The sequence below is a fragment of the Limulus polyphemus genome, unplaced genomic scaffold (genome assembly GCF_000517525.1).
Source record: "Limulus polyphemus unplaced genomic scaffold, Limulus_polyphemus-2.1.2 Scaffold6998, whole genome shotgun sequence".
Taxonomy (NCBI): domain Eukaryota; kingdom Metazoa; phylum Arthropoda; class Merostomata; order Xiphosura; family Limulidae; genus Limulus; species Limulus polyphemus.
In genome coordinates, this window is record NW_013672608.1 from 19,086 (window position 1) to 42,287 (window position 23,202).

The window sequence follows — 23,202 nt, forward strand, 5'->3', positions numbered from 1 at the left end:
CTAGAATGAAAGAGGCATAATTTATATTTATTTCCTAATGTTTTATGGTGGTTACAAGATCGGTCAATTCTACCAAACCCGTACAGAGATTCATTAGTGAAAATAACAGATAAAATATTGTTTTTTCTTAAGAAACATTTGATAATTATCTGGACATTATAAAAATTTCACACGTGAAATTTGAAAATTTTCTGATGCATAAAAGTATTTTTAATCTTAAAATGAAAATTACTTTGCATGTTGGATAGGCAACATGCGAAATGAAAAAAAAGGCATGAGAAAAACATTGCTTTATAAACCTTAAGACTTAATTAAAAAAATTTTATACTTTACATATGAAAGCATTGTAATTTTTACTGATAATCTGCCAAATTTCGTTAACATATGCTTACTAATTTAAAGGTTATAGGGACCGAGCCCGTGCTGAAGCTAAGAAACTGGAACTTAGTTGCTCGTTATTGTTTGATTTTTTCCTGTGATGATTACTTCACTGATGTATAATTTTCTTTTTTTTCTTCTAAAACAAAATTCTTACATCTTCAACTACATGACATTATTTTCATGTGTGGTTACAGGTGTTAAAGATGGAAGTCCTGGTGTCCTTTATGGAACAGTGAAATACTGGATTAGACTAAAACTGCCAATGGAACAAGCCCTTCGACTGTATAAGGTTAGAAAGTGAATATCACATTTCAAGTTTGATTTGTGAGAAGAGAATCTGTGAAATGTTGGTTTAGTTATACATGTAAGAGGGATAAGAACATGTTGTGCCAAATTTTAACTGTTAAATTATTAATTAAAATAAATTACAGCAAACTTGGTAACACATCAGCCTGTATACTTGTAACTTATTCATACTTCTGAAATACTTGTTTAATTGTTAAATTATTAACTAAAATAAATTACAGCAAACTTGTAACACATCAGCCTGTATACTTGTAACTTATTCATACTTCTGATTGTAACACATCAGCCTGTATACTTGTAACTTATTCATACTTCTGATTGTAACACATCAGCCTGTATACCTGTAACTTATTCATACTTCTGATTGTAACACATCAGCCTGTATACCTGTAACTTATTCATACTTCTGATTGTAACACATCAGCCTGTATACCTGTAACTTATTCATACTTCTGATTGTAACACATCAGCCTGTATACCTGTAACTTATTCATACTTCTGATTGTAACACATCAGCCTGTATACTTGTAACTTATTCATACTTCTGATTGTAACACATCAGCCTGTATACGTGTAACTTATTCATACTTCTGAAATACTTGTGCATGTATATGTGTTTGTATTTATGCAAATACAAAACTACAAAATTAAATCATTATCAACTTCAAATGAGTACAAATATTCAGCACCATAAACCAGCAAAGAATTGAAATCAAGCTGTTGTAAAATATACAGTGGTTCTTCATACAGCTTTCTCTAACACTAAACCACATTTGTACAGTGGTTCTCCATACAGCTTTCTCTAACACTGAACCACATTTGTACAGTAGCTCTCCATACAGCTTTCTCTAACACTGAACCACATTTGTACAGTGGTTCTCCATACAGCTTTCTCTAACACTGAACCACATTTGTACAGTAGCTCTCCATACAGCTTTCTCTAACACTGAACCACATTTGTACAGTGGTTCTTCATACAGCTTTCTCTAACACTGAATCACATTTGTACAGTGGTTCTTCATACAGCTTTCTCTAACACTGAACCACATTTGTACAGTGGTTCTCCATACAGCTTTCTCTAACACTGAACCACATTTGTACAGTGGTTCTCCATACAGCTTTCTCTAACACTGAACCACATTTGTACAGTGGTTCTCCATACAGCTTTCTCTAACACTGAACCACATTTGTACAGTGGTTCTTCATACAGCTTTCTCTAACACTGAACCACATTTGTACAGTGGTTCTCCATACATTATACAGGAGATATTTATCAGTGTTCAGATAAGATTGAACATTATACAGGAGATATTTATCAATATGTGTATATAAGATTGAACATTATACAGGATATATTTATCAAGATGTTTATATAAGATTGAACATTATACAGGAGATATTTATCAAGATGTTTATATAAGATTGAACATTTTATAGGAAGTATTTATTAGTGTTGAGATAAGATTATATCATGTTTTCTTTGTAGGAGAGATCCAAGGCCTTAGGATATGTCGATGGAAATATTTCTACATCACAAGCAGCTTTGAAAACACTAGACAAAAGGCCTAATCCTGAAGAAAGAATAAATGAACTTCATATCAAACTCATAAAGTGTACGGGACTGAAGGCCAGAAGAGGAGGTATAAGTTAACAGAAGTTGTTTGAAAACTGTAATACTAATTAGATATTATGTGTTTATAAGTACAGTAGTTATTATTTGTTATTGCTGGCACACAAAAAATAGCTAATAAAAAGGAAACATATAGTAATATAGAAAGTTTTAATGCTACAAAAAATATTGAAAGAAGAAAGTCAAAACTACAGAAATTGAGTTACTGAAAATTAAAATTTTTTATCCCTACTTTGGCAAATCACTGTAATTATGTTAGTATGAACTGAAATAGTGATAGGCTAGTATGTGGACAATTCCCAATACATTTGTCACAGATTATCTGCACAACCTAGCTGTGTCTTCCTCGGGCAGGTATCATCATCTTCCTGTGGTGTTTATACACACGTCTGTTTGCCTTTGACTGGGGTAAGTGGACATGTTATTTTTTATTTTATTTCATTGATGTACATTATATTTCAGGATCCCACCTGGTGTTGCCTGGTCAGGTATGCTGGTGTGTGTGTGTGTGTGTGTATATATATATATATATATATATATATTTATATTTATCACTGTTTTATATATAAAGGACCATCACTCATGGACTTTATTAGCAAAACAGATTGGGGTTTTGTCCATCCCTACTGACCCATGATTCTTACAATCGGGGTCTTTCAGCTTTCCAAAATAAGGAATTGTGGACACTTATTGCACCGTCTCCAGTGAATCGTTCCTCTGGACTCTTCAATCTCCCTTTTCTTCTAGTGGAGCATGGGAGTTCTTGCCTCTTCTATTTCCCAGTTACTGGAGTGGTGGACCATGGAGGTTTCCTTCTGAGTGGGATTTATACGGTATACTAAATCAAATTTCATAACTCATATATATACTCACTCAATGAGAAGAGGGCTATTGTTGTTATATATATACTCACTCAATGAGAAGAGGGCTATTGTTGTTATATATATACTCACTCAATGAGAAGAGGGCTATTGTTGTTATATATATACTCACTCAATGAGAAGAGGGCTATTGTTGTTATACTTATTGATTATGCAATAACATAATATTCTGGATCCAAAGGGCTTCCCCTGGATGTTTTTTCCTGGGTTGACTGCACTTGTTTATCACAAAATAAATTTCTTATGCAAGGCACTTCAACTGGGTGTTTTCTGCCTGGATGGACTGCACTTGGCCTAATCCTATGTATCCAAGGCACTTCCCTCTGGGTTTTGCCCAAGCAGACTGCACTTGTTGATCTCTGAATCTTGTACGAGGTGCTTCCACTGGATGTTTTCTGCCCAAATAAAATGCACTTGGCATAATCCGATGTATCCCTAGGTGTTTCCCTTGTATGTTTGTGTCTGGATGGACCACACTTGGCCATAATATTATATATCCAAATTGCATCCCCTGGATGTTTTTTGTCTGGGCGGACCACACTTGTTGATCTTACAGATTTATGCAAGATGCTTCCACTGGATACTTTTTCCCAGATGGACCACACTTGGCATAATATGATGTATCCAAAGATGCTTCCCCTGGATGTTTTTGGCCAGGTGTACCGCACTTGGTCTATTCATATACAATTTACAGTCCTTTATCCCTAGCCATGTATATTTATATCATATTATCAGACACCTTATTATGACTAACTATCACTATGTCCCATGCTAACACTTGCTACATATCTGTTGACATCTGGCTGACTCTGTATTTATCATCAAACTACTTATTTAAGGTGCTTTCTTTGGATTTTGTTTTTGACGGGGAGGATTGCTCTAAATGCTCACAATATTCTAGACAAGGAGTTTCCACCGGATATTTTGCCCAGTTGGACAACAACTGACATGTTCTGGTGTGCCCCAAGACTCTACCCTTGGCACATATTTATTTGGGCCTATTGTCAATTACACATGAGACATTCTGTTTTTGTCCATGCTATGCTGTTTCACATCCTAGTTATGCAGCATTTTTTCACAGAATGGTACAGTATATCTCTTTCTTGAGGCTATGGTGCCTGCCTGCCTATTCCATTCTGCCCTATATGTATTACTGTGTTCATTACTGGTTGAAGAGAATACTTGTTCCAGAAGTAATGCTATACCCCTTAGGTCTGTCTTCTTTTCTTATTATGGCACATCTGTTCTTTTAAGGTGGTTTCTCTCCACTTGATTGAATATTGCCATGTATTCACTAGCCCCTCCACTTTCGAAATGTGGGATTCTAGCTTTGGGTGAATGGAGATAGTACCGTTTCAGAAGTTAACATTGTCTTACACTGAAAATATATTTCTGATAGGTATTCACCTATGCTTACCCACTTCCCACCCTTCCTCCCCACTGACATGCTGGTGTTTCTAGTTTGTACCTGGCAATTTTCAAAAATGAGGATTGTGCTAGAATAGTAGAGGGAGCTAACTGAGCTATTATAGATGGTGCAGTATGATTGGTGAAAGGTAGTCACATGATCAGCACATGTTCTGAAATGGCATGAAAATGAAGGGTTATAAAAGACTGGTGCTCTGTTAGTGAAACATTTTTTAACAATGCTTAGAGGGCAAACCAGGATAAGATAGCTTTGGGTGAGTTGCGGTAAGTACCTATTGGAAATACATTTTCAGTGTAAGAAAATGTTAATGTTTAGTATTTTATTTTGTGTAATAAGAATCACATTAAAGATATGTATGAGTTGATTCTTAGAGTTTAATTTAAAAATATTCTTCAACATAAGAACCTAAATAATTTTCACTCTTTCCTAGATATCCAGCCATCAGCTTACTGTGTATACAAGTTTTATGATTTACCGGATCAAGACACTTTGATTATTCCTGCTTCTAATAGCCCATTGTTTAATGACCATAGAACCTTTCCACTACACATGGACAGGGAAGTAGACACTTATCTAAGAACAAAGGTTAGTCATATTGTATCTTTTAAAGATGAAAACAGCACATATACAAAACTTAGACACTTACCTAAGAACAAAAGTTAATCATAGTGTATTTTTTAAAGATGAAAACAACACATGGAAGGAGAAGTAGATACATACCTAAGAACATAGGTTAGCAATACTGTATCTTTTAAAAATGAAAACATCACATGAACAGGGAAGTAGACACTTACCTAAGAACAAAGGTTAGCCATACTGTATCTTTTGAAGATGAAAACAACACATGGATGGAGAAGTAGACACTTACCTAAGAACAAAGATTGGATGTACTATATCTTTGAAAGATGAAAGCAACGCATGGACAGGGAAGTAGACACTTACCTAAAAACAAAGATTGGATGTACAATATCTTTGAAAGATGAAAGCAATGCATGGACAGGGAAGTAGACACTTACCTAAAAACAGTGGTTAGCAATACTGTATCTTTTAAAGATGAAAACATCACATGAACAGGGAAGTAGACACTTACCTAAAAACAGTGGTTAGCCATAATGTATCTTTTAAAGATGAAAACAACACATGGACAGGGAAGTAGACACTTACCTAAAAACAAAGATTGGATGTACTATATCTTTGAAAGATGAAAGCAACGCATGGACAGGGAAGTAGACACTTACCTAAAAACAAAGATTGGATGTACTATATCTTTGAAAGATGAAAGCAATGCATGGACAGGGAAGTAGACACTTACCTAAAAACAGTGGTTAGCCATAATGTATCTTTTAAAGATGAAAACAACACATGGACAGGGAAGTAGATACTTACATGAGAAAAGTTAATTTTATAGTGTTACAAAATATTTTAGGATATTGGAAGTTTTTCTATTACCTACGACCTCACCGTTTCCAGAAGATCATGCATATTGTTTCGTTTTCATTTGATAACAATCAGTTTTATAAAAAAACTTTGTTATACTTCTGGTAAAGTCAAATGAAGAGTATGGGAATGTATTTAATTTTGAAAGTTTTGTTTAATAATTTTGTGTAAAATAGTTTGTAAGTTTATTTATTTGTGTTTATCCTTTCAGAACTTAGATATATTTGTATTTGATGACACAGACCCAGATCTGGCAAGTTATCTTGGGAAAGTTTCAATTCCCTTGTTGGCATTAGCCCGTGATAAAGCCATCAAAGGAATGTTTGAACTTCGGAACGTAAGTTTTGAAGTAGTTATGTATTTCAGTGGAATTTGTAATAAAATGTAAAAAAAAGATAATCTTTACAAATGTTAGCTAGTCTGAAAGTGTACAACTATTTTTGAAAGGCTTTCTAAATGTAAAAAAACATAGAAATATTCCACAGAGAACATGCTAGTTAATAACCATGTAAAATGTTTATATATTATGGTAAAGTGTTAAGTTGGTTGTCTTTCTTGTGTCTACAGGAAAGTAAAGAAACCACAGGAACAATTGAGGTTTCTCTGTATTGGCAGTATACTTACCTGTCTCCACCTCCAACAACTGGGATACCCAAACCCGCAGATGAGGTAAGGCCTTAGATCTTCATTATTGTTTTATCGTAGAGTTGTAATTGTGGATTACATCATCTCAAGTAGTGCAGAAGCTTATTATAATTTCTTTTTGCAGTTGGAAGAGGAAGAGTCAGCTATCGAAGACTGTTCCACAGGAGATCCAAAGAAACAACAGAATCTTGATAGAGTTGAGAAACTATCCAGCCAGAGTGAAGTTGTAAAACAGGATGTTGACAGAGAAGAAGGTTTTATATCCTCCAGCCAGAATCGACTTTCCACTCCAGGACTTCAACCATGTAGTAGGGCAACTCATTTTCAGAGTCCAGTTGCTTCCTCAACACCAGTTAAACCTCCAAGAGGTGTCGGTACCAGCTCATCAAGAGATGTAATTCTTCAGTAGTTGTATTATATTCACATTTTAATGCAAAAATAAGTGCTGTAACGTAATGTGGGATTTAATTTACCAGTAACAGTATTTTAAAATGGTCTTCCAGAGGTTATTTTAAATTACTTTGATTTGTATTTTCAGATTTTAATTAGATCTGTTTTTCTTTGTTAATTGGTTCAGTTTTGAAGACTAACATAATTGTTTAATATAGAAATCCCTTGTGGACATGTTTTTCTCTAAGTTGTGTCACATACTGACCAAACTGACTGTAATGCTAGTCAGTATTGGTTGTGTGTCTTTACTGACCAAATTGCTTGTAATGCTAGACAGTAGTGGTTAGTGTCTTTACTAACTAAGTTGCCTGTAATGCTAGTCAGTATTGGTTATGTGTATTTACTGACCAAGTCACTGAAAGGCTTTTCAGTAAAGTTCACGTGTCTTTACTGACCAAATCATTGAAAGGCTGGTCAGTAAAGTTCACGTGTCTTTACTGACCAAATTGCCTAACAGACTAGTAATGAATGATTAGAATACTTGTTGAAGGTTACAAAAAATAATTTCTTTCTGTATGAAAGAACTGAGTATCGTAATTTCAGAAGAATGAGAGAAGCAAGTCTTTTGTAGCAGCAATGTCTGCCGGGTATCACCCATCTTCGTCCTCTGAAGATGGTGATGATGATGATGCATCTGTTTCTGCAAAGCCTAGGATTTCTTCAGCAGAACCTGGACCTTCAAAAACTCTACAAAACCAAGCTTCACCCACACCTGGGACCTCAGAGGTCATGTATGAAAGTCACTTGCTTGAACCTGTAAACTCCAATTTTTCAGAACAGCAAATTCCAGTTCAAAAATTTAAACCTGAACCTACTCCTCGAAGATCTCTGAAACACACTGGAGCATTATCCACCATTAGTTCAGAAGAATCGGCAGGAAATGGTCCCACAACACAATCTGGTTAGACCTTCTTGCTGTCGTTTAGTTAGTTAGTTGAGAATTGAAATATTAAACCTATATATGATCATTTATTGAGAATTTCAAAACTCGTTGAATTAAAAAGTTGTCACGAATTTGTTTGACTTGAGATAGTACATCAGTTTGGCTTTATAAGAATTATGATTACACAATAACTGATATGTCCTTGGTTGTTTGACTTGAGATAGTACATCAGTTTGGCTTTACAAGAATTATGATTACACAATAACTGATATGTCCTTGGTTTATGAACTACATGTACATAGCTGAAACTTCCAGAATTGTTAAAGTTCTTAGAGTTAACTTTCATTTTTAGTGACAAACAATAATCTGGAAGGTCAGACCTGCGACACGGTGGTTTCAACACTTCCAGAAACAATAATGAAAGAATGTTGTAGTAACCCTGAAGAAGAAGATGATTCTGTGGATGGAGATGATGAAAGTGAAGAATCTGCAGAGGAAGTTGTGGTGACTTCTTCGCCTCAACACCTGCTGACGAGGGTGAGACAAAAGTTTTCATGTAATGTTGAAAAATAAAAGTCCGTCAAGTGAATCTATAAAATTGTGTGCTTTTAGAGTGGTCTTATTTTCTTGTGAAAATGATGTATAAAAATATATTTTATCCACCAATCTGCATAATGTGTACGTACTTTTTATGTTTTCAAAAAAAATGTTAAAAATAGTTCGTTACTGTAACAGTGACCAAAAGAATGGTAGATTAGTATTTTTTAGTGAAACATCTGAATAATAAGTGATTGTATGAGTGTTTGAAAATTTTATTTACTGTTACTTCAATAGAAAATGGTACATTTGGGTATGATGATGTAATGACACTTTAGGAAGACATTGAAATTAACTTTAAAGAAAATCATTACAGAGAGTTGCAAAGAAGAGTTAGTTTTAAAATATTGTAATCCATGAAACCATAGAGATGTAAAAGAACACAAGTTACCAATAATTTCATTTTATAATCACAATTGTGTTTTTATTATATTGGATTTAGGACTAACTTAAATATTCTAAGCTAGCTGAACTTTGTAAGGTTTACAGCCTTGAATGTCACTAACAGTGAAGGTAACACCAGATGAAACAATGCTTTCTAATCTCTACAAATAAGTATGTTTAATTAGCTTTACTCGTTACTGAGTTTATTTTCAGTTTGAACCAGTATGTTCTGGTGTTGATTGTGACCTGCTTTAGAAAGTAAACAGTTTAAAACAAACAAGAGTAGTGCCTAATAAAGTAGTTCCTTATTAGTGTTCATAAGATTTGTGTCCATTCTCAAATTCACTTATTTTAAACAACAAAACAGAAGGTTGATTATTTTTTAATCTTTAATGTATTTTCTCTTTCTTTCTAACTGTTTTCTCTGAAGCCACATGACACAGTATTGGTTGAAGTTTCTCGTCTTTCACTGCTAGAGGGAGCTGCTATTTTAGCTGACAATAATGTTGAGATGCTTTTTGTTGAATACAAGTTTCTGGATTTTCCTGCAGCAGAACTAGAAACTCCTTTCTCACTGCCCAAACCTCATCCACCTCATTACATCACTTTTAACTTCCGGAAAGGTAAGACAACAGTGGTTTTTCATTTTATTTGTAATATGTTAAGTTTACAATGACTTAATACAGTAGTGTGTGTAGAACTAAGAAAAATGATCCCACCCTATACAGTAGTTTGTGTAGAACTAGGAACAATGATCCCATCTTATACAGTAGTGTTTGTAGAATTAGGAACAGTGATCCCACTTTATACAGTAATGTGTTTAGAACTAAGAGTCCTACCATTTTCCTTGGCCCACTATGGTCGACCATAAATGGGGAACTTTAGTTAAGTCTGTTATACATCCACATTTGAACTTATAGCAAGTATTAAGTAGTTTCTGCCATGATGTAGTTCTTCCCCAGTTTTTCAGGTTGATTCTGTTAATCACATGAGGGAGCGAGAAATGTTAGCAGCTATGTTAGATTCTCCAACATCAGCGAGGTATGTGGTTATTTATATATATATAGTTAAGTATCTGGTAAATGTACTACAGACTGTTAGGTTCATCAACATCAACAAGTTACTTTGTACAGATAGGAAGGTCTAAAACTGAGTAATTCTACTGCTGTTGGTTTCCAGATTAACTTTTACTGTTGTGAGTGAACCACCAGAGGACAAGCAGGATCTGGATTGTGAAGATGTCGGATATGCATATGTAGATCTCAGAGAGGTAACAGCTTAACACTTTACATGTGTATTTCATATTGAAGGCATTGAGATGTGTTTATACAGAACTGAAACTGGTAAAAACTACATGCTTTACACGTGTTTTTTATACTTAAGATATTTAGATGTATTTATGTAGATTGAAATCTTTCAGCAGTTTAAATTTAAACAATGAAAATGCTGATCATTTTGAGTAAAGTAACAATGTTGGACTTTTCTTTCTGTTGTTCTACTAGTAAGAAAGCTGCTAAGATAATTCATATTTTAATGTTTTTGTCATTTAGATTGTCCAGAAGAAGCAAGATGTTATTGGAAAGGAGTTAAACAGTGAGTCAGTGTTTATATTTTTATGAATAGTTTCATATTGAAACAAGTAGTGAAACACACAAAATTGTTTAGTTTCTTATGTGTAGATACTGAAGTAATACAGAATTATAGTTTGTTCATGACAAAACAGATAATAAAGGATTCAACTTATTAATCCTCACAAGGGTTACGGTGTGTTAACATTAGCGGAGAAGAATTAAAACTTTTAGAATGCAATGGTATAACATAATGTACGAGTATTATCTGTTCTCCTTTAGTACATGATGCCACTGATGAACAAACCATAATTGGAAAGCTAACTGTGACAGTGCAGTGTGTGGCTGCTCTTGAGAACATGAGAAGTTAAGATGTTGGCTGCTGACTACAGAACTGTGAGACTTCTAAAACTCTTTTTGTCCGTTACAAGTGTCTTGCTCAACTAGTACTGGTCATTAACTTTGTCAGGTTGTGAATTGTGTTGTTAAAGCAGGTATCTAATACACCAAGTTATTTATTGATATTATAACCATCCTGACACTATTTATAGTTGCAGGTTACTGCAGAGCATTAAAAATAAGTAAGTTTATAGTTATATTTTAGAGCAAAGAATAAATGTGTTTGTGTCTTTTCTAATGTTAACTGTAGAAAAATTGTCAGTTGATCACTTGTTCAATTACAACATACACACAATCATTTTTATTTGGTAAAATATAAAAATCATGGATACACTGTACCCCCCCCCCCAAAGCAGATTGTTAGAACTCTTTTGGTAAGTGGGGGTTGATGACACCCATGGACAGAAACAATGTAGTTGTGGTTTAGAACTTGTGTGTGTGACATTGTATGTCAACCCTGCTAGATTCTTGAAGTTGATGATGTCCCCTCTACACACAACGAACATGTCTGTTATGATGCAAACTTAAATGTTTCTTACATTGAAGCTCTGGGAAGAATCCTCTTTATTAGACACACAAACACTCATCTGTTTGTATTCATTTCTCAAAGGCAAATACAGACTGAAATATTTTATTAGAAAAAACTCTTTGGTCTGGAATATACAAAGTTCTTAACCCACCTGTGAATAAAACAGAGTTCAGTAATCATAAGGTGAACAACTTTGAGGTTTATATAAGTTTATTATTTTGTGTGTAATGCACACTAAATATGTCCCACAATTGCTTCTAATAACGATAATGATCAGGTTTATAAGGACCTTCACTTGGAAGGCTCAAGTACTCCGACTGGCCAGGAGAGAGCTTGGTCAGTTTCACTCCAAGCTTATCAAGATGCAAGGCAGCTACCTCTTCATCAAGCTGGAATATAAAATAATTGTTGTCAACTTTTATGAATTTAGACAATACAAACAGTTTCTAACTCATCATCAATCCTACGTTTAGTCCTAGATAACCTGCCAAAAATCCTTCTTCCCATAAAAGGACTACCTGTACATCAATGTTCAAAGTCATTTATTTCTCAATTCAATAAAGCTGATTTATATTCAGGTTCCATTATTGAAATTTTTTTTTTAAAGTAATTATATCATTCAGAATATTTTATGAAAATAATTTAGTTAATGGAGGGACCAAAAATGTGCATGCAGCATAAAAAAAAACCTTTTTAACCAGCCTTGTGGGAGCTTTTTTAGTAATGGATATAAACTATTTAAAGTTCTTTTGTCTTACTTCTGCCTTTTATTTGAGAAACGTTGTTGATTTTACGTGACCGAATATGATAATAAGTATACTTAATAGAATAGTGGTTTCAAATGATAGTACGCAGTTCTGTTAACTGACACTTTAACATACTGTATGTAGGCACTCAAATCAATGAACTTACTATTCCTATTAAACTAAAGAAAATGTATGTAATAACTTGAATCAAACAAATGTTATCCAATAATCACCCCAAAACATAAGGTAGAAACTAACCTTTTTGGGGAGGAAGTAAACTCCAACTTTGTACTGTCCTTTCTTAGTCCACAGTTCAATCTGTGCTAGAACTTGATTTGTGAAGGAATTACTCATAACAAAGCTTGGGTGACCGGTTGCACAACCTAAGTTCACTAACCTTCCCTCTGCAAGAAGGATGATGTGATTGCCATTGGCCAGCTTGTACCTGTCAACCTGTAAAAGAAAAACTTATACTTTTAGTTATTACAAACATGTTGTCTGCCATGCAAAACTACTTATCTTCATAAAATCTTCCCTAATTTTAAAGTGATGAACTAGAGGAAAGACAGCTAATCAAATATTATATTAACAATTTATCTCACAAATGGTACCCCAATAACAAGATTATATCACAACCTATTGTAAATCAAACCTTTTCATTCTAAAGTATTAGTTTTGTTGAAGTTACTCCATTAACTGTATGGATACGTCATCTTGTTTGTTGACTTCCATTCAAAATGTTAGTATTATACATTAGTTAATTTCTTAACTTATAAATAAATACCAAGAAAGAATATCTAAGTATCACTTTTTGTGTGTCACGTGGTATGTTGAATGCAGCATTGGTTCAAATTAGATATCTGTGAAGTCTAAATACAAAGCCTATAGCTTTTTACAAATTAGGGACTCAAATTACCAATATTCATAAGCTATAAAATAAAATAAGAACCTCGTATCTTTTCTATTTCCTGGGATATTGCTACATTTAGAGAATCAAACAGTGGCTCCACCCACCTATTTCCAATTTTGCAAATGATTACGTCTGTTTATAACATATGAATGTCCCCCTAGTGGCTTTCTCAACCTCTTTCTTTTCCAAGCAGTAAGGTAAGCTCAAAATTTCACATGGTTTTTTTAGACACAAATACAGCTTAGTTACTAAGCTTGATAAATTACAGTGGAATTCTATGGTATTTATATAATACTTTATGACTTTTGGTTATTTGTAATGTCAAATTAAAAAAAAATATAATAATTTCATGTCACATCCTCCACTTGCAAACTTGATAAGGCTTAGCTACCTACATGAAGCAGAAAACGAGTACAAAGTTCATAACTAGAAGAAATAATTGACTGATTTACTTCTTTATTTACTGTTCTATGAAAAATATGTTTAAGAAGTTATTTCAAATAGCAATAATCTATATACATATATAATAATTGAAATGTGACTGTATTTTACAAAAGACAAGTTACTTTGTACAGACCAAAGGTCAGTTTTATGTTATTTGATACGGTAACATGAGAGCAGCATCACTGTAACTCCTGTATTGTTAGCCAGGCATGGCTGAAAGGTCAATATAAATGTATAATGTTATGAGATTTAAGCTATTTATGTTATTGGGTTATATTTCGTAGTCATTCTAGAACAAAAAAGTATAATTTATTTATGGTGGTTACAAGGTAAGTCAAATTGACCCAACATGTACAGAGATACAGTAGTCAAAATAACGGATAAAAGATATTTTTTATTCTAAAACAAATTTGATTATCAAATTATCAAAGAAGTTTGAAACAAAATGAATAATTAAAGACAATACTGGAAACAGCTTTAACAAAAACATTATTATTAACACCATTAGCTAATTTTTTAGCTTTAGCAGTATTGGTCACTAAAGAACAAACAGATAAACATGTTCAAAAATTAATTTTCTGACCTGAGGCTTGATGTTGATTTTTTCTACTGCATTCTGATCTAGCCACTTCACATCAATTTCAATATCAAAATGACCAATATTACAGACTATAGCATCATTTCCCATTTTCATGAAGTGTTCACCAGTTAAGACGTCACGACAGCCAGTAGTTGTGACGAATATCGAAGCTCGAGACACTGCCTCCTCCATTGTAGTAACTTCATAACCTATAAAATTATTTCTTTAATAAACATCTTGTATTATCTTCACCTACCATGCTTTAATTGTACTCAAAGTTACCATATACTTATCAAATATATTGTTGGACTAAATGTTACAAAGTCCAGTTTGCTTAACAATAATAACACCATTTTATTTGTTTAACTTCAAGCTGTACTGTAAGTATAACAACCATTCATAAATAAACCGTGTGTAGACAGAAATCAAGCTGTACCGTTAGTATAACAACCATTCATAAATAAACCGTGTGTAGACAGAAATCAAGCTGTACTGTAAGTATAACAACCATTCATAAATAAACCGAGTCTAGACAGTAATTTCAAGTGTTAATTTTGTATGTCTAGCTCATCATGGAAACAAATATCTACCAATTACTTTGTTAACTTGCACAAAATGTTTCCTAATGTATGGAGAAATTTTGAAACATTAAAGTTATCACTTTCTTCGTCCTTCTTAATAGAAACTTTCCAAATAATAATAAAAAAAACAAACATTTGGCACATATATATAGCAAACGTTTAATAAACTGTCAGTGATTAACATAAAACATACCCCAGCTAAAAAACGTAAAATTATTACTATTGTTCTCTGTTACTAAAATACATTTCAACTTCGTGAATACTTCCTAAAAATACTATATACATAAATCTAACATTTAATGTTACAAGAGTTTACGGGAATTTCACCTTACCTTCCATGGCAGCCTGGAGAGCATTAATAGGATCGATTTCTGTGATGATGACACGAGCTCCAAAGGCTCGCAGAGACTGGGCAGAACCTTTTCCAACATCGCCATATCCTGCCACCACACACACTTTCCCTGCCAGCATGATGTCCGTTGCCCGTTTAATACCATCAGTAAGGGACTCACGGCACCCATAAAGGTTGTCAAATTTACTCTACAATCAATAAGAACACAACAACAAAAAAGTTCAGTCTTTGTCACAAAAGTTGGGAAACTAATTTAAAATCATTAAACTTCTCAATGGAGAACCTAAAATAAACGTGTGAAACCATGTAACTTACAATCAAAACAAATTCAATCCTGGTACGTACTTACAATAAAAAGCAATCCACCTATTCATACTAGTGTAAGATTTCAGCACCCTTTAGGAATTATGTATCTCTTAAGCAGAATAGAATAGCATGGTTTTAAACGTGTTCATGCCTTAGAACAAACAACTTTAACTGTGCGAGACGTGAACTGATCACATGTTGATCCCTTCCTTAGAACAAACAACTTTAACTGTGCGAGACGTGAACTGATCACATGTTGATCCCTTCCTTAGAACAAACAACTTTAACCGTGCGAGACGTGAACTGATCATATGTTGATTCTTTCCTTAGAACATAATGTGCTAATAGTGTATCACATTATCTATTCTGCACAGCAAGGTCTGAGTATAGTATAAAAACAACCATATATATATATATATATATATTACTAAAACAAAAAGTTAAGTGTTTTTACATTACAACACAATATATTTCATTACAATGTGTATATAACAGTCATAGTTCAAATGAACAGTCTTTACTTTTCAAATTAACCCCAAATTTTGACTTAAAGCTTACCAGGAGCTATAAACAAAACTTGACAGTAAAAATCACATATGGGCATTTAATATTTATCTTTACTAGGTTTGGGCAGTGGATTTATTAACTCATACATGTCCACCAACCTACCTTGGTCACTGAATCGTTGACATTGATTGCTGGAATTTTCAAGGTTTCATTCTTCAGCATCTTATAAAGATTATGCACTCCAGTTGTTGTTTCTTCTGACACACCCACAATCCCTAATGTAAAAAAAAAGGCCTCAATTAAATTTATGTAATCCTGAATACGCCAACAATGTAAGTGTATTAAAATATCCAGTTGTATATTGAAGATAATTAACTACTGCATAATGTAAAACTTGCATGATTTTATCTACCTGGTAGATACTGGGGGTATTTTGTGTGGACTAAGTTAGTCAGGTCACCACCATCATCCAGAATCATGTTCAGTGGTTGTCCATCAGGAAACACAAGAGTCTGAGTTGAAAAAACAGCAAGTGTATTTATTAAAAAATTATCTTTAAGATAGACAGCTAATACTTTGAATTATGATTGTGTAACTGCTTACAAAAGTAACAAACTACAAAACTATGCAACTTATTATGAAGGACTAGTAGTCATAACATTCTCATACAGAAAACAAAAAATGTAAAATGTTTTGACAGTAGAAAGGGTGAGGTAACTAAGCCAATTTGTATTTCTTTCATTCATTTAAAGTCATGATCACAGACTTTGGAAAATCTTGTACACTGTGTGCCTTTCTTCTGCTATTTACATGATCATTACTGGTATACCAAAGTAGAGATTAGGAAACTTAATACATTGTTCTTTAAATCAATAAAAACTTAAGAGAAAATACTGAAAAAATTACACATTTTCTGAAATCAGAAGTTAAACAGAGGTTAAATATACCACTCATTACATGCAGAGTGTTCCTACACTAACTAAAACTTCTTACCTGTTCTATACACCAGATATATTCCTCATCTGTTTCACCCTTCCATGCATATACAGCAACTCCTCTTTTAGCAATAGCAGCAGCTGCGTGATCCTGAGTTGAAAATATATTGCAACTTGACCATTGGACCTGCAAGACATGAATTTAAAGCCAAAGGTGAAGATGTCAAATGTTACACACAAGCAAATAGTGGTAAATATTATTTTATATTTGTCCAACTTATAAGTAGCGCCATTTCTTAAATATACCTTAGGACGTTTCATTGTTAAGCCTAATGATTACACCTAGTATTATCAGATCCTTTCTCAAGAAAGAAACTTCTACAGACCTCAGCTCCCAACTCCAAGAGAGTTTCAATCAAAACGGCAGTCTGTATAGTCATATGGAGACAGCCAGCAATTCGAGCTCCTTTCAGGATCTTCAGGGGGCCATACTTCTTCCTAAGAGCCATTAAGCCAGGCATCTCATTCTCAGCCATAATCATTTCTTTGCGACCGAAGTCGGCCAGGGTGATATCAGCTGTATGAAAGGTCAAAACCATGTTAGGAACCAAAATAACAAATATAAGACACTTCACGCTACTAACTAATTTTACCACACATACAGTCAAGTATGCTGTGATGATCGTGTAGTACTGGCAGTTTTGAACATCAGTATTTCTCTGTTTTTTGCACCAAAATAGAAGTATTAAGTACAGTATTCTAACAGGATCTTTACGGTACTTACTAAGCTGTTCAATTATAAAACAAACATAACACGTGTACAAATTCATAAGATTAAAAAGTACTTGCCCTGTAGTGGTAAAAAAATTTCCAACAATTCGCCATTGATTGAGAACCTAGAAACCTATCAGTTTCATCGGGTTACCAAAACATACACATACAAATGAAAAAACAACAAAAAACGTTTGTCTACTCCGATTTTCTGTGTGTGTCAAGCAAAATATACAACTAACATAACTTTTTTGTACATACTAAAATAAGTTGTAAAATTGAATTCCTGCTACAGTTTAAAATATTTATCTTTCAACTTAAATTATTACTAATACAGGCCAAGAAATATTTTATACTACGGTCTAAGTTAACAAGCAGTTAAGATTTCAGAGCGAGATCTGTTGTATCAGTATCACTGTTACTGTAATGTTAGTAATATAATATATAGTACTGCTGTACTAACTGTTCGGTTAGTCTTGCAGTTTGTGAAGTTCCAATATTTAAATATTTCACTTTTGTTTTTTATAGTTTATAAGTTCAAATTTTTTTGTATATATATGATTGCTTATAAATTCATAAGTAATTTTATCAGCATATACCTTTTTAGAGGAATATAAACTCAACTGCTCTCACTTCAGTTAAACTTGATTATACCTCTAATCTATGTATCAACACAACAGCAATGACTGGAATATTTGCCGTTGCCTGGATACCCCAACTTACCTACTTTGTACGCAGGCTTCTGACTCATTTTCGGATCTTTTGTTTACAAACTAAACACCAAACCAGAACTTAGAGAATGAGACCGTATCTCTTGCGAGCATCGTATAAGTAGGCTTTAGCTCTATTATTGCGACATCTAGTGGAATAATACTAGCTGCTGGGAAATTTCCTACTTTTTCTGTCAAATTGAAAAGATGTCTTTGTGGAGAAATGTAACACATACTTAACTTTACGCATGGGTAAAGACATTGTCATTTTTAATCTTACAAAAACAAGTGTGCCCTTTTACAAATGATTCTAGTTTCAATGGTGCTATCTAAACATTAATTGATGAGCATTTCGTTATTAGTTAACTATCTTTATTTTTATTTTTATGTATTTTTACAGTAAGTTTGGATATTTCTAAGAAATTATCATATTAAGATAACACGTCATTTGATATTTTGCAAGTTATTGTAAAACACTATGTGTATTTGTCTGTTATCGGTTTTGGCACATATTATAAATTATAACATTTAATATCAGAGATATTTCAAATAAAGAAAATTATGTATGGCTGTAGTAAGTGACATCATAAGAAAATGTAATTACCAATTCCTTTTCACTCTATTCTAGTATACAATAAGTCCAACTCACAAAATTGCGATCACTACGATGTTATATCACGTCAATATCTATTGAAATAATAAACAAATAGTACTTTTGCAATAGCCCGAAGCTTGAGTCACGTGCTCAGATTAGTCTTCTGTGTCAGTTGTTGTTGCTCGATCTTTCAGCTCCGGTATAATGACAAAATGCAATTTTAATACTGTTCCTTGATTTAATAGAATTTTGTCACATTTATGCCTAAATTTTTCAAAAGCTGTATAAAAGTAAGTCTTTCTTTTCATCTGGGTTTGGTCTTGTGGTTAACGTGTCACACTGTGGATTCGAGGGTCCATGGCTCATGTCCCGTTGATAAAGAAATAGTAACGCTCCGCCCTTTGGGGCTGTATAAGCGTATGAGTGAGAGAGAAACACAGATTAAAACAGAATCTGGTGTGTCAAAAACAAAACAGAAAATCAGAACAACGAGCACAATCTCTAGTTATCATGGGATTTTTCCATCGAGGAAGAACCAATAGGATGAACGTCACTAAACTTACCAACTCTCTAAATCGTTCTGTCGACTAGTTTTACAAATGTAAAACACAGAACACTTTGAACTATGTTTTGTTACTGGTTTTGTTTTGTGATCTATTTTATGATATTTATATTTTTGTAGAAGTTGCCCTTGAAACAATCACGAAATCAAAATTTTTGAAGAAACAGGCAACCTTGTATCTTAAAAACACTTGTTGAATTCACTAAATTGTGTGTAAAAATATATCTGACGAACAAGTTATTCCGAAAGAAGTTAATAAATTTGAAGACAGTAATTAAAATCCACGTTATATACTGTTCGAATTAGTGTAAATAGAAATTTATTTAGAAATTGTTTCATATTTTAAAAAATTATAAATCTGCAGTTTTATAATTATCTAATGCTACAGTTGAGAGTACATTCTCGAACCTCAATAAATAATGATCTGAACAATATATCGCTGTTTTCTGTCCAGTCTTTAATGCTCATTGGTCATAAAGCTGTTACTGGCGGTTTATGCAAGAAAAAAAACCTAACTTCCCTATTTTATCAGACAATAATCACCAGATGTATAAAAAAATAGTTATTTGGTCGCTCTACTTCAGAAACATTTAATCCCCTTAAAGCACTTTTCGTACACTTCTTAACCCTTTTCCCCCAGTGGATAAGGGTTGAGTTTATAACCTTACAATGCTCCATTCCCCGTAATGGACGGAGCACAAGTAAACACACAACCTACTTTCTCAGCTTTTGCTTACTTTACTCAGCCATTGGGGGTTGGGGGGGGGAGGTCCACGAAAAAACACTGTGAATTGAGTCCTCGTTTTTCTTGTCTCTATTTAATAAAAAGTGCATTTATACCTGTTAAATAAAAACATATAAATACATTCAAATAATTATCTGAATGATAGTACACAGCAGTTCGTTCTTGGTCAATATTCATAAGTTCTGCATTGGTCAGTTGTTCATGGTGTGATACCAGTAAGTCATTGATGTCTTGCCATTCAATTCCATTAAAACCAACCTGATGTTCTACTGACACGATTTCTTTAACAGGTTCTGTATTAGGGACTGCTTGAAAATCGTGCACACATTCTGGCCACAGTTTTCTCCAAACTCTATTAATATTTGAGATGGTAACTTCCTTCCTAAACTCTGCTATGTTGTCTATGGCATCCTTGATGTTGAACAATTTCCAGACATCTCTGATCGAGGTGTTTCTGTCGCTGTCAACTGCCCCTGATCATTTGTTTGAAGATGCGTCGTAAGTAATGTCCTTTAAATACAGTTATGACCCCTTGATCCATGGGTTGGATCCAAGAAGTGGTGTTTGGGAGAAGAAACTCCAAACAAATGTTTGTTGATAAGTCAGTTAGGTTAATAGGGTGGTCTGATCCGTTGTCAACAAGCAGCAGGGTTTTATGGGAAATAATTTTCATCAAAGATATCTCTCCACTGCAGGGCAGAAAAATTTGTTAAACCAATCCTCGAAAATTGTTCTTGTTGTCCAAGCCTTCTTGATGGACCTCCAAATGACTGGCAGATTGATCTTGACGTACCCCTTAAGTGTCCGTGGATTCTCAGAATAGTGAATCATAAGGGGTTTCAACTTGAAACACCCTGTGCATTGTCTCCCAGAATTAGGGAAACTCTGTCTTTGAAAGCTTTGTGACCTGGTGTTGACTTTTCTTTCCTTGACCTGTCTGGCATCTTCTTCAAATTCAGACCAGTTTCGTAAACGTTGAAAACTTGTCGGGTCGTACATCCTCCTTGTTCGATAATACCTATTACAACTGGTAGGTACGCGGCTGCTGCCTCGCTGGTCATCTTTAGGCTGTGTAGATTGTGCCTTTTTTAAACCTGTCGTGCCAGCCTTTGCTTGCAATAAAGGTTGTAGTTTCTTTAGTACTTATACTAAGTCCTTGTTAAGTCTGTTCTTTTTCTTTTCTGCAGGTCTTCAACTAATGAATCCTTCCGCTGCTTTATGGCATCCACCCATAGAGCTAACCCATGTTCCATTTCTTCTATTATGTTAGGGCGATGTCTAATTAGTAATTTAGCAGATACAGAAAGACTTAGCATTTTGGACAACTTTCTTGATAAATGCTATAGTAGATGATAAGAACTTGAACGCCTTGGCGATCTTTGTGAGTCTCTGGTCTTTAGTCTTTTCCTCTCCTGGATTTATTTTTTTGTCCATCCCCTTTAAACTACTAACTGTTACGTAAAATATTCTGTATAATTTCGTCATTGATCTTCACAATCTATATTTTTATATCCTTCAATGTTGTGGAACTAAAGAGCAATCAATAAAAATGCAAGAACCTCTTGCCACGCCCACTTTTGACTTGTTCTAAATTGCAATTTGCGAATATATTTTTCTGAGGCCGAGTCCTATTAAATTTATGACCAATAAAAAGCCTAGGATACAATTGATGGATTAAAGTATGATTCATCCTACATGATATTATAGATAACTATGTGAAGAGAAAATTATTTTTTTCTACATGAGCATAGTAGGGAAGCTAAAGTTGATTTTCTAATAGTTCAAGTCATGTGATTAGAGAGTTAGAAAATCTGTTTCGCAGTTCTTATTCTGTGTTCTGCCGTGTATAATTTACTTAATGAAAAAAAAACAAAAAACAAACTGTGGACATATAGCATTGATGTAACGTATTAGGGCTAACATAGAAGAACAGTCAACGGGAATAAAAAATAAAAAATACATAGATAAGTGACATATTTCTAATCTATTCTTTATTTATTATCAAAGTAACTAAAATGTTATTATCAAAGTAACTAAAATGTAAAAATTAGAAACGTTTTCGCTAAATAACTCTAAATTATGTAATATATATAAAAACAACGATAATACTCTAAGAAAGAAATTGGAAAAAACTCTTACAACAAGGGTATTTTTGTATTTAAATATAAGGAAAAACAATTTTTCTCAAAATTTACGAAAAAAACATGGGCTATAGCCTTGGCTTTTCGTTAAAAAATAGGAATTTTTCTTAAAAGTGGAAAAAGTGTTTTTTGACGCAAAATTAATAGAAAAATATCGGATAGTGCTCCTTTCGTCGGAAAACTTGAAGTTGAGACATTATAATAATAACGAAAAATAATATGTCCAGTGAAAAGCTAAAAATATTCAACTTTTGCTAACACAAAGAAAAGAGGGTGAAAAAGTGGAGTTTATTTGATAAGATGACGTCATGGACCTTAAGATATTGGGATTTTGTTTGAATAATCTCATTTTGAAAGCTATTCTTTGTTTACTGAATACAATAAAAAACCAATAAAATCGAATCTAGCCGAAATTTTGATAACAGATTATGAAATAACTATTGGGAATTTTGATGAAAGGATATCCATTTTGAAACCCTTATATCAAGGGCATCTTTGTATTCAAATATAACGAAAATCAATTTTTCTCAAAATTTACGAAAAAAACATGGGCTATAGCCTTGGCTTTTAGTTAAAAAATATGAATTTTTTGAAAAGTGGAAAAAGTGCTTTTTTGACGCAAAATTAATAGAAAAATATCGGATAGTGCTACTTTCGTCGGAAAACTTAACGTTGACACATTATAATAATAACGAAAAATAATATGTCCAGTGAAAAGCTAAAAATATTCAACTTTTGCTAACACAAAGAAAAGAGGGTGAAAAAGTGGAGTTTATTTGATAAGATGACGTCATGGAC

General features: G+C 33.5%; 2 protein-coding genes across 2 annotated transcripts in view; one reads left to right on the forward strand and one right to left on the reverse strand.

Annotated features, from left to right (window-relative positions):
- Positions 1–11,234, forward strand: part of LOC106474257 (protein fantom-like) — a 29,542-nt gene extending 18,308 nt beyond the window's left edge. The window contains exons 10-22 of the mRNA XM_013934947.2: positions 576–670; positions 2,174–2,327; positions 5,058–5,212; positions 6,276–6,401; positions 6,632–6,733; positions 6,834–7,103; positions 7,703–8,060; positions 8,395–8,579; positions 9,454–9,646; positions 9,986–10,064; positions 10,203–10,293; positions 10,574–10,616; positions 10,874–11,234. Of these exons, the coding sequence (XP_013790401.2) occupies positions 576–670; positions 2,174–2,327; positions 5,058–5,212; positions 6,276–6,401; positions 6,632–6,733; positions 6,834–7,103; positions 7,703–8,060; positions 8,395–8,579; positions 9,454–9,646; positions 9,986–10,064; positions 10,203–10,293; positions 10,574–10,616; positions 10,874–10,962 (1,940 nt within the window). The 3' untranslated portion in view covers positions 10,963–11,234. The remainder of the gene's footprint in view (positions 1–575; positions 671–2,173; positions 2,328–5,057; positions 5,213–6,275; positions 6,402–6,631; positions 6,734–6,833; positions 7,104–7,702; positions 8,061–8,394; positions 8,580–9,453; positions 9,647–9,985; positions 10,065–10,202; positions 10,294–10,573; positions 10,617–10,873) is intronic.
- A 371-nt stretch (positions 11,235–11,605) lies between these two features.
- On the reverse strand, positions 11,606–18,487 carry LOC106474255 (adenosylhomocysteinase-like). The gene is made up of 9 exons (XM_013934944.2): positions 18,375–18,487; positions 17,267–17,457; positions 16,939–17,067; positions 16,358–16,457; positions 16,108–16,220; positions 15,113–15,320; positions 14,203–14,408; positions 12,524–12,718; positions 11,606–11,908 (listed from the first exon to the last, which is right to left on the reverse strand). Exons 1-9 carry the CDS (start codon positions 18,400–18,402, stop codon positions 11,777–11,779), a joined length of 1,302 nt encoding a protein of 433 aa, XP_013790398.1. The 5' UTR covers positions 18,403–18,487; the 3' UTR covers positions 11,606–11,776.
- Positions 18,488–23,202: the final 4,715 nt, after the last annotated feature.